The following is a 12,195-nucleotide window of genomic DNA, read 5'->3' as shown; positions in this document are numbered from 1 at the left end:
ACATGATCCCACGAGTGAAATGAATGAGTGTAACGTGGAGGCGCTGCCTAAGGTAATGCTGATAAAGGTGACTGCTTTTCTTCCATCTGCTACATAATCATCTGTCTTACTTTGCTTTTCTAGAGGGCGACACATCAGGACAGCGTTATTAATCTGATTTATTTATCTGTGTGGATTAACATTGGCTAACTGATTAATGGTGGACATTAGGGAGAGGTTGCAGTTCTCCTCGCCATGTGGGAGACATCGCTCTTTATCTGTTTAATTGTTTGTGTGTCTCTTCCTTAATTAATATAATGGCTTTCCGAGATTAGTTTATGAAGTCTCATTCTATGTATGGTAAAACAATAATTGGCTTATTTTCAGCTTCAGATTTGTTCAAATAATTGAAAAACTCTGTGATCCTTAATATCTTTAGTCATGATCCAACCCTGTCCTGCCAAAATGTAGTTAGATTGATTAGTTTTGAGGGTGACATGATTGCTGCATTAATCATATTCTGCTGTTCTTTTGTTTTCTTTCATTGAGCGAGGTGCTACAATTTCTACACCACAGAATCAGGATAGGCTTACCCCTCGATTCCACAGGATCCGTGTCCGGCGTGTTCCGTGTGCGCCGCGACCTCTGGAGTCGATCGCACCCATTCAAGTCAATGTTCGTGATTCCACAGCACGCGCTGCTGTCCGCCTCCAGCGCGTCCCAGAAGCGTGTCTCTCACGCTGCTCCGCTGAAGACACGTGCCGGGTCTATTTTTAACGGAGGCCTCAACAGAGCAGATCGTTCCAAACAGGAAGTCACACACGAAAGCAGCATACAGCATCCGGTCATTTCAAAATAAAACACCATGTTCAGACCGGTACAGACTACTGTTTTTTCCGTTTATTTTAAGATTAAAAAAAGAAACACTTTTAATTAAGAAGTGTACTCCTCCATGGTAGGAGCACAATAATCACGGAATGATTTCCAAATGAGCAGATAATCAACCTCGGATATGCAAACTGAACTGTAGTTTGTGTGTTGTAACATTGATGTTATTGCGTGATTTCTCAATTCTTGCGCGATAATGTATTTCTCTTGCGAATCCAGCTGCTTGGGCCAGCGCTCCGCTGCGCTGCGGACCAGACGCGCTTCTTGTGGGTGAGAGCTCGCGGCAGATGTAAATGAAGCATGTCAAATCATGACTTTCAAACTGTAAACAGCTTAAAGAAGGAAAAGAAACTTCCTCAGAAACTTCAAGATTCTCTGTGATCAAAAGATAAATATACTCATTTTACCGTTAAAGGACAACATACCGTCACTGTGCACTAAAATAGCAAAATAGATTTAATACAGGAGCTAATGCTTTTGCGCTATGAGAAACACATTCCTTCATAAAATCAATTTCTTTTTCTCTTCACTCTCAAGCCTCTTGAGAGGCTTAGTGATTTGTCAAACAGCAGCCAGTTAAAAGGCATTTGGTCTGCAGCAATGAGGCAGACAGCCTTTTTAAATCAGATTATGCTTGACTTGATGATTACAAAGAACTTGGGCCTGACAGCTAAAGGATCAATAAGGACACCCATCACTTGAAGGGTTGAACACTTGAAAAATAGAGTGCACAAGGAAATAAGACACAAGTGTTACAACATCATTTTCACAACAATTCACAATTTTATTCTGTCATAGCAGGAAAAGTATAACGTACATAAATTTTAGCTCAGATCACTAGTCATTTAAATTCAATGCAGCAATTAATATTGACAGGTCAAATCGTGGCTGTGAGAGGGGCCTAATGAGGTCCAGCAACTTGACTTTCACTTTGCATTTTTTTTACACTTCACCGTCTCACACTTTTAATCCAATTGTAGCTAGACCCTAATGTTGGTATAAGACGGTTAAACTATGTACAAGCCTACATTCAGCATTAAATATTAAACTATTATCTACAAGCTAAGACAACAGTGCAAATATGAGGGGTGCAACGATGCTAAAATATTTAATATGATTACGAAAAAATATGTATTTACGCAACAGATGGGTTCATTTACGTGAGGTAGATGGTTTCCGGTGTTTACAGTAATGCATAGATTCGTGCCAGATGACGGATGATATTTACATGAATAAAAAGGGTGTCCACTTGTCTTACTTACAGGTGACAGGGTTTTTCCACACTGATTGTTCTGACGCTCTGTGACTGTGAAGCATTCATCAGCCTGTGGGAAGAAACAGTTTTTGTGTTTGGTTGTTTTAGCATACAGTGTTCTGTCATACCTACCGGAGGGGGGAAGTTTAAACAGGTTGTGTCCGGGGTGTGATGGGTCTCACACACACACACACACACACACACACACACACACAGATATTCTGTTTATTGTGTCATATGATCCTCTTGTAATCCTTAAGAAAGCTTGTAATAGATTTTAAAATGCACTCCTTCAAATACTACACATTTCAGGTAGCTGTGATCTGTTAACAGTTAACGTCTAATATAAAGTGTCAGAGAACACAAAGACCCTTGTGTAAAACCACAATGAGATAGTGAGATTTAAATACTCATTTGGATACATTCACAACAGGGACAAGAGCAGTGTTACGACCCAGCTCGTAGGGGGAAAGGGAAGCAACATAAAACCAGTTCAGGGTAAAATAAAGTGATTTATTAACAAATCGTTTTATAATAAACAAAAAGTGAGGCAAAAATGTACAAAGAAAAGGACCTGTGGGTGCTGATCAAATCAATAAATAATTAAAACAAAAAGAGAACTCTAACCGAGAGCTAATACCTAATCTTAATTTGAAACAAAAACACAAATAAAACCTAACTAACTAAATTAACTATCCAAACAACAACAAGTGAAACAGCACCCCTGCACCTAGTGTGTCTAACAAATGAAACCCTAACGCCGGGGACACACTGGACGAGGAAGCGCTGTGAAGCGGCGTGCAACGGAAAGTGCCGGAGCACTTCCGTTCACGCCAGACGCGCATTTCTCCGCGCCAGTCGACAAGCGCCTCTGCTCCTCAGCTGTTGTTTACTCACATTTGGAACTGTTTTTTCATCATGCTCTCTCTCTCTCTCTTGCTCTCCCTCTCTGTTTGCGTGTGTGTTTTGCCAGTCCAGGTACCTTAAACAAGTGCCTCAGAAAAATGCAGCACTAGCTGTGAATAGAACATACACAGTTTCGACAATATTGAAACGAACGAGAGGCACAGGGCACAGCGGCGAGCTGAACTCTATTAGAATGCTGCCCCCGAATGACGGGTTGTCCATGCTCTTAAAGGGGAGGTCGGCTGCTGTTCTCCTCTGATTGGCCGTCCCTCTGGGCCGACGCCAATCTGTTATCCTGCAGCAATCAGCGCAGGTGAAGAAGATCAACCTTAGATGCGACTCCCCAGGCAGCTACACACACACAATCAAACACACTCCAACATAATTAATCACACACAGGGAGGTGATCGGCGGCGGCCTCAGTGCGATGAAGTTTTGTTTAATAAAATATGATGTACTGAGACACCACGAGGCAAATTCAGGAGATACAGAGAAATTAGGTGCGAGCTCCAATGTTCTGATAAGCCAATGAAAAGGGAGGTAGTGCAGGCCAGCTGGTCTCGTCACATTTCTCAGCGCGCTGTGCTCTGACAGTTATTCATCCTCCCATTTCCCAGGGACATGATTTACTCTTTAGCTTTGCCCCAAGGTAGTTCCAAGGAGAACCACTTGAAGATTCATTACACAGTACAGAGCCCACCTGTTTCCTGGTAGTTTTCCTTAGCTATGTGTTAGCTTGCGCTTGTCCACTGTTTTGAGTTAACGGTAAAGTGGTGTCATTCCCACACAGTCCGTTCACCTCCACATTCACTGGTGCTGGATTTTTGTCTCCAGCACTGCAATCTTTTGTAGGAGTTTGTGGTAGTCCATGGAGAAGGAAGGCATCTCCATGCGAATTAGCTTTAGCTGTGTAATATGTTTCCAAGTGCTGCAGCACAGGCTTGTGCATCCAAAATTGAAAGCCTACAGAATCAAACGTTGCAATACATGATTCAAAAATGTCAATTCTTACCATAAACTTGTCAAGAATTGTAGAAAAATACTACAACTATAATAGACCTTCACAATAATGCTTGCACATCTCAAAGAGGAGTTACAGCAGAGGTTTGTTCATTTGTGTGTGAAATCTTTTTTTGAGTCTAAGTTTAATAGGAAATAATGACATTTTATGTTTGCTGTAAGTAAATGTTTTTTTTTTCTGATCCACAAAATGTTAGACCGTCTACGCTCTAGTGTGCAAACATCCCGGTTTCCGACTATCAGAACTTTAGAAAGTGTTTGCAGAAGAGCAATGGGCCCTACTCTCAGATCTACACCTATCAACACTGTGGTTCTGTGGCAAATCGAGTTTTTTGGTGACTTTGGAGCTTCAAACACAAGTTGTGAAAGCAAGACTTACTTATCATCCCATTTTAAGATCATATGCCATACTGTTAGCACATAAAAGCTTATTTACTGCAGCAACATCATCATTCTTTTTTTAGAATTGTGTTTTTCTCCAGCTTATAAATTCTAGTAATAACGATAATAACTTGCATTTGTTCGTGTGTGAGAGATAGAAAAAAAACTGTGTCTGTACAGTAATTTAATGAGTGAACATCAGACTTATTATTTGTATTGCAATTGATCAGGTGGTGATAAACAAACGAATGAAAATGTTTCTCCATATCTGCTGGATGAGTGCACTAACTAAAATAATGCTCATTGTAATTTTAAAGATCTCTAATAATGGTGCTTTGTATTGTGCAGAGACGTGTTTGTGTATCGTATTTTCTTTGACAATGAAAGCATTTAAAACAATAATGATTGTGAGTCATCTTTACTTTATTTCAACATACACAGCTTTGTGAAAGCAGGCGCATACTGTTAATCATTAACTTTAAATTGACATTTGAAAAACATTATTTGTTTTGAACAAATCAATTTGTCCTTTATCATTTCAAATGAAGAGCAACTCACAAGTGAAATGTCTTTTTAATGACAATACATTTCAGTAGTTACCATTAAGAAGACGTTACTTTACTTTGTCTCTTTAAGGTATACCAGCAGTCTTTCTGATCCATGTCATGTATTTACAGACGTTCATAAATGCAGCTGGTGCAACACAGGCAGTGTGACGATCAGCCATGAAAGAAATGACCCCATAAATCTTGCCATCGAGCACCGCTCCTCCACCAGAGTCACCCTGTGAGAAACATATTCTTGGTTACAGAATTTATGCAGCATTTGTTAATTATAAAACTAAACTATAACTATAAAACAAAATTATATTTAAGTGGCAAAACATGTGTTTATACTCACGAGAGATATGTCCACTTTTTTAGATTTGACACAGAAGAAGTCTTGATAGTGGCGGATCTGGTTGAACTCTTGCTCGTTCTTCATACAGTTTTTTAAGTTCATACAGTCGACAACCGTGATGTCTGCACACTCGAGTGTAGGTGAGTCCTCGTCTTCTAAATGAGAAAAGAATAAAAGTATTACTAAAAAATGTACAAAGAAAATGCTTTGCCCCAAATTGAACAAAACTATTCTGTACATTTTATAAAATGCCTTCAACGTCTAGAGTTCGACATTTTAAAGATTGGAACATCTTTAAATTAATTTGTCTCGTTGAGTTTACAAACATGTTGAATGTTTTCTGACTTAGAGTTTAAAGTAGGTGTACTGGCAGATTTTTGTCTTATGTCTGAAACTAATGAGCAAAAAACTTTTAGGACAAAAAAACAAGATGTGTTTAATGTTATTACTTTCAGCCATGCAGCCAAACTGATAGAATAAACAAGAGTCATCTCACGTCTCGTGTCTAGCTGACCCAGAGTTTTTGATCCATGACCAGCAATCTGAACGTTGTCATCTCTGAAAAACAACAAAAACAAGAAATGTTTATTTCTTATTTAAAAGAAATGTCTAAAACATTTTCTAAAACACAAACTACATTCCCCAATAATGACTTTTCTTTCTCGTTTTGAGTGTCTCAAGAGTTCAGCTTTTAGACTCATTGAAGGGAGGAGCTCACAACTTACTCATCTGGATGCTTTTTACAGTCCCCTTCTTTGGGAAGCTCTACAGGTTTAATATCAGTAGACTGAGGTAACTGCAGCAGCATGATGTCATGAATCCTGTTGTTGTTGTCCCCGTAGATGTGAGGTGGTGCTGTGATTAACACCTGTTTTTCTTCACCTCCATGCACACCTACAACTGCTTTTATAGCCCTAAAAATAAGTGGAGGTGAAAGAGGAACACCATTTCATTCCTGTAAATACATCTCATTTTATTAATGAAAATAACGTTAATGATGTTTATAGAATAGAATAGAATAGAATACAATCTTTATTGTCATTGTACATGTACAACGAAATTGGGTGCAAACCTTATTTGTGCAGACAAGAACACATAAAACAGTAAAAAAAAACAGTATATAAAAATATATATATATCACATAAAAACCACACACAGGGCATGTTCCAGTTCTAATAAAGTGATAATAAATAAATAATAAAGTACATTAATGCAGTTAAGTGCCGTTATGTATTGCAGTTAAGTGCTGTTATTGCTTTTGGATAAAAACGTTTTTTTAACCTGTTTGTCCTTGTTTTAATTGTCCTGTATCTTCTGCCCGAAGGCAGCAGTTCAAACAGGTGGTGACCCGGGTGTGAGGGGTCTCTGAGGATCTTGTGATTATCATGTTGGGGATGCTATATTATTACATTTAACCAATATACTTATATTCAGTACTTCCAGATTAAATTTGTGAGCGAGAAATATACAGTACACACCACTCCCAGCAGTGCGCTGCAGTCAGAATCCACCTGTCACTGATGAGAGAGCCACCACAAAGGAGTTTGTCCTTTTTACCAACCAACTTCACATGGTAGTGACGCTCATCTCCACATTTGTTACCTCCAATGACTCTCTTCTGCAGATCCACAGCTGTGCTCACTGCGACACCTGAAATTGAAAGTCCTTTGTCACTCTAAAGAGTTATTAATATACTACGCATGGCGACATGAGTTGTGTTAGCATTCCAGCAAGAGCCCAGTATTACTAAATAACTTTAAATTCTTCACTTTTCTCTACAAAATGCTCTAATGTGACTTGAGTGTTCCACTTTCCAAAAAGGGAAACTGTTTCAATATGAGGTTGTGTGTGAGGGTAAGAGGACTGTAGTACTGAATGAGCGTGTAAAACTCTACTTTAGTTAAATACTTTCTCAAAGCATATAGAACAGTAAAAGGAAGCAGCAGACATGAAGAAGACAGTTGGCTACTCACCGGCCCACAGCAGAAGCAGAAGACGTGTCGTGACACCCATCTTTCTCCCTGACTGCCCTCCTGGTGCAGCACTGGTGCATTTTAAATGCTATCACACTGACCTGTCGGCCCTCGAGCCTCCAATCACCTCATTAAAGCTTATCAATACATCCCCATTGGCTACAAAGTTTTTCCTGTGCAAATTTTTTTTTTATCACTGTCCAAGTGCTCCTGCCCTATTTGCATTCAACAACAGCAGGAAAATGACTGACATAGAAAAAACAGTGAGTAGATGAACACAGTGTCTAAGCCTCTACAGAATATTTACTTTGAAATGAATCCATTCAAAACAATTGAGTTGACTTGTTGCTGTATACTTGTACTGTAGGCTTATGTTCCAGTTATTTGCTCACACAAACAAACACACACGCACACACACACACACACACACACACACACACACACGCTCTCTTTCACAAAACGTCTTCAGCTTTGTCCAAGAAGCATCCTTCCCGTGTGTACATGGAAGCTGCTAGAAACGCTGCAGTTTGCTTGTGGTGCTGAAACACTGAACATCTGTAGTTCATGTGTTCCAGCAGGGCCCCCGACTGTAAAGGATCTGTAAGACATGGATCACTTGAAGTCACAAATGATCATGTTTTGGAGGCTTTATAAATGATGAAACCCTCTAAAGGAAAGGTGCATTGTGGTAAGAGTTATTTCCATTTCATTCTTAAGTTGTTTCTGCTGTGTTTTCTGTCTTAGGTGCTCAGAGTATTTTCATTGTTAACTGTCAGTTGAAGATTAAATGAGAGGCACGTTTATGAAAGTTACTCAGTCAAATTTTTCATGGGCTTATCAGAACACTGGAGCTTGCACGTCCAAAGTTCATGGTGTCAATGTACATCACATTTTATCAAACAAAACCTCACCGTACTGCGGCTGCTCTCTCCTGTTGTGAATGTATCCAAATGTCTATTTAAATCTCACTATCTCATTGTGGTTTTACACACACAGACACATATTGTGTATTTTCACTGATAACTTACTGTACGAGGTAACAGTCTCTACTTCATCTCGTTGTACAAAAGTGATCTAAAATAACCCTGAGGTGTGCTTTACCATCCGCCGCTGATGTAAACTAGAGCCAGAGTCCGCACAGTAGTGATGGGCTGGTGGAGTCGTGGTGTTGACCTCCTGACCCTTCTGCTACCAAAAACACACATTTAACTTAGAGACAAAAATAGTAAGTGAAATGTGCGTCCCTCAGACTCACACAGTCAGCAGAACAGCTTCTTATGTTTGTCTGAAGCAGATATTCACAGTTTTAGAAAGTTCAATAACTGTAGTTACGTCCTTTCTAGCTGTTGCTGCCCTCCCTGCCGCTAAGGTGTTTGTGTGTGTGTGTGTGTGTGTGTGTGTGTGTGTGTGTGTGTGCGCGTGTGCATTTGTTGGTCCCCTCTTTGTCATACTAAAATCATTTAAAACCACTTGGGTGACTTTTTCAAAAAGTCACAAGGAACAAGTCAACTCTAAGACTGAAAGAAAAGAAAATACACATTTTCTAATGAAAACTTGCATTTGTGTGTGTGTGTGTGTGTGTGTGTGAGAGAGAGAGAGATAGAGAAAAAAAAAGTGTGGCTGTGTCCATGCTCTGAAGGTAGTCAGACAGACAGCAGACGACGGTAGTGGCCGACATCCTCCAGTACGTCCCTCCTATAAAATGAACTGACTGACGTGTGACGTCTCATGTTAAAGATGAATCTTTGTATCTGTAGTATTCTATATGTATATGTTTATTACAATATCGTTATTGTTACCATACCATACGGTAACATACAGTATACTATATTATATTACACTACACTATATTATACTATAATTGCAATCTTTACCGTTATTCTACTTACGCACTTTATCTGCAGGTGGATCACAGCTGCACATCTCCTTAGACTGACCCCTTCAGCAGGAGTCTGCAGTCCATCAGGACCAAAACTTCAGGCCACTGACACTGTTTCTTCCTGTGTTGTTTGCCTCATCATTAAGGCCTATTTAGATTGAATGTCACTATCAAACACAGTGCATTTTGATTACTGAATATAAATTGGCCGGGTAATTCTTTTGGATCATAGCTACCACGATGTCATGTCTTTGGAGGCATCTCAAGCTGGAGCAGTTACAGTACACAGCTTTGATCTTCATTTTAACGGTAGAATATAAGAGTAGAATGTGGCTCGTGGACATTGGCTCATTATCCTATCCCATCATAGGTCCTGGCTAATATTCTACATTTCTTTGCTTCGGTGGCACAAAGTGTAGTATCAGATAACTGATGGTTCATCTGGTCTCAGGATGAAAACTTTCACTTTTATATCAAAATATAAAAACTAATTTAAGACTAATTTAATGTTTTATGGTTCGTACAGAGTCTGTGAACCTCATGGTGAGCTACTAAAATCCAGGCCGCGAGCTACCTGTTGGAGACCCCTGCTCTAATATGACTGACAGGAGAACTTCTTGACTGTAGACCTCTACTGATGGTCAGGACAAATAAGAAGTACACATGGTTACATGTGCAAAAAAACTACACTTGTAACTCAAAGTTCGGTACATTAATGATGTTACACACATGATTTAAAGGAGTCAAGATTGACTTGTGTCTCTAAGGTCACGTTTGCTTGACAAATCCATCGCCCCTGACCATCATTCCAAATGAGCTTTGTCACACTTTTTCTCTGAGCGTCCACCTCTTATCCCATCATAATTTCTACAGTACTGTAGGCTTATGTTCCAGTTATTTGCTCACACACTCTCAAAACGTCTTCAGCTTTGTCCAAGAAGCATCCTTCCCGTGTGTACATGGAAGCTGCTAGAAACGCTGCAGTTTGCTTGTGGTGCTGAAACACTGAACATCTGTAGTTCATGTGTTCCAGCAGGGCCCCCGACTGTAAAGGATCTGTAAGACATGGATCACTAAAAGTCACAAATGATCATGTTTTGGAGGCTTTATAAATGATGAAACCCTCTAAAGGAAAGGTGCATTGTGGTAAGAGTTATTTCCATTTCATTCTTAAGTTGTTTCTGCTGTGTTTTCTGTCTTAGGTGCTCAGAGTATTTTCATTGTTAACTGTCAGTTGAAGATTAAATGAGAGGCACGTTTATGAAAGTTACTCAGTCAAATTTTTCATGGGCTTATCAGAACACTGGAGCTCGCACGTCCAAAGTTCATGGTGTCAATGTACATCACATTTTATCAAACAAAACCTCACCGTACTGCGGCTGCTCTCTCCTGTTGTGAATGTATCCAAATGTCTATTTAAATCTCACTATCTCATTGTGGTTTTACACACACAGACACATATTGTGTATTTTCACTGATAACTTACTGTACGAGGTAACAGTCTCTACTTCATCTCGTTGTACAAAAGTGATCTAAAATAACCCTGAGGTGTGCTTTACCATCCGCCGCTGATGTAAACTAGAGCCAGAGTCCGCACAGTAGTGATGGGCTGGTGGAGTCGTGGTGTTGACCTCCTGACCCTTCTGCTACCAAAAACACACATTTAACTTAGAGACAAAAATAGTAAGTGAAATGTGCGTCCCTCAGACTCACACAGTCAGCAGAACAGCTTCTTATGTTTGTCTGAAGCAGATATTCACAGTTTTAGAAAGTTCAATAACTGTAGTTACGTCCTTTCTAGCTGTTGCTGCCCTCCCTGCCGCTAAGGTGTTTGTGTGTGTGTGTGTGTGTTTGTGTGTGTGTGTGTGCGTGTGCATTTGTTGGTCCCCTCTTTGTCATACTAATATCATTTAAAACCACTTGGGTGACTTTTTCAAAAAGTCACAAGGAACAAGTCAACTCTAAGACTGAAAGAAAAGAAAATACACATTTTCTAATGAAAACTTGCATTTGTGTGTGTGTGTGTGTGTGTGAGAGAGAGAGAGAGAGAAAAAAAAAGTGTGGCTGTGTCCATGCTCTGAAGGTAGTCAGACAGACAGCAGACGACGGTAGTGGCCGACATCCTCCAGTACGTCCCTCCTATAAAATGAACTGACTGACGTGTGACGTCTCATGTTAAAGATGAATCTTTGTATCTGTAGTATTCTATATGTATATGTTTATTACAATATCGTTATTGTTACCATACCATACGGTAACATACAGTATACTATATTATATTACACTACACTATATTATACTATAATTGCAATCTTTACCGTTATTCTACTTACGCACTTTATCTGCAGGTGGATCACAGCTGCACATCTCCTTAGACTGACCCCTTCAGCAGGAGTCTGAAGTCCATCAGGACCAAAACTTCAGGCCACTAACACTGTTTCTTCCTGTGTTGTTTGCCTCATCATTAAGGCCTATTTAGATTGAATGTCACTATCAAACACAGTGCATTTTGATTACTGAATATAAATTGGCCGGGTAATTCTTTTGGATCATAGCTACCACGATGTCATGTCTTTGGAGGCATCTCAAGCTGGAGCAGTTACAGTACACAGCTTTGATCTTCATTTTAACGGTAGAATATAAGAGTAGAATGTGGCTCGTGGACATTGGCTCATTATCCTATCCCATCATAGGTCCTGGCTAATATTCTACATTTCTTTGCTTCGGTGGCACAAAGTGTAGTATCAGATAACTGATGGTTCATCTGGTCTCAGGATGAAAACTTTCACTTTTATATCAAAATATAAAAACTAATTTAAGACTAATTTAATGTTTTATGGTTCGTACAGAGTCTGTGAACCTCATGGTGAGCTACTAAAATCCAGGCCGCGAGCTACCTGTTGGAGACCCCTGCTCTAATATGACTGACAGGAGAACTTCTTGACTGTAGACCTCTACTGATGGTCAGGACAAATAAGAAGTACACATGGTTACATGTGCAAAAAAACTACACT

At 39.6% G+C, this 12,195-nt stretch overlaps 1 protein-coding gene across 1 annotated transcript; it reads right to left on the bottom strand.

Moving 5' to 3' along the window:
* Nucleotides 1-4,848: 4,848 nt before the first annotated feature.
* LOC138594916 (kallikrein-8-like) lies at nucleotides 4,849-7,342 on the bottom strand. Its single transcript, XM_069666194.1, has 6 exons — nucleotides 7,303-7,342; nucleotides 6,808-6,979; nucleotides 6,055-6,243; nucleotides 5,826-5,887; nucleotides 5,330-5,484; nucleotides 4,849-5,213 (listed from the first exon to the last, which is right to left on the bottom strand). The coding sequence occupies exons 1-6, from the start codon at nucleotides 7,340-7,342 to the stop codon at nucleotides 5,061-5,063; spliced, it is 771 nt and encodes a 256-aa protein (XP_069522295.1). The 3' UTR covers nucleotides 4,849-5,060.
* Nucleotides 7,343-12,195: the final 4,853 nt, after the last annotated feature.

Source organism: Semicossyphus pulcher, unplaced genomic scaffold, assembly GCF_022749685.1.
Source record: "Semicossyphus pulcher isolate SPU_LCO1_2020_fin unplaced genomic scaffold, fSemPul1.0.p SCAF_17, whole genome shotgun sequence".
NCBI lineage: Eukaryota > Metazoa > Chordata > Actinopteri > Labriformes > Labridae > Semicossyphus > Semicossyphus pulcher.
Note: the sequence above shows the minus strand (reverse complement) of the source record. Positions and strands in the feature narration are given on the sequence as shown.

Coding starts and splice junctions, on each gene's coding strand:
- LOC138594916 (XM_069666194.1), bottom strand. CDS start 7,342: ATGGGTGTCACGACACGTCTTCTGCTTCTGCTGTGGGCCG. Junction 6,980..7,302: donor TCTGCTTCTGCTGTGGGCCG/GTGAGTAGCCAA, acceptor TTTCAATTTCAG/GTGTCGCAGTGAGCACAGCT. Junction 6,244..6,807: donor GCAGCGCACTGCTGGGAGTG/GTGTGTACTGTA, acceptor ACTTATTTTTAG/GGCTATAAAAGCAGTTGTAG.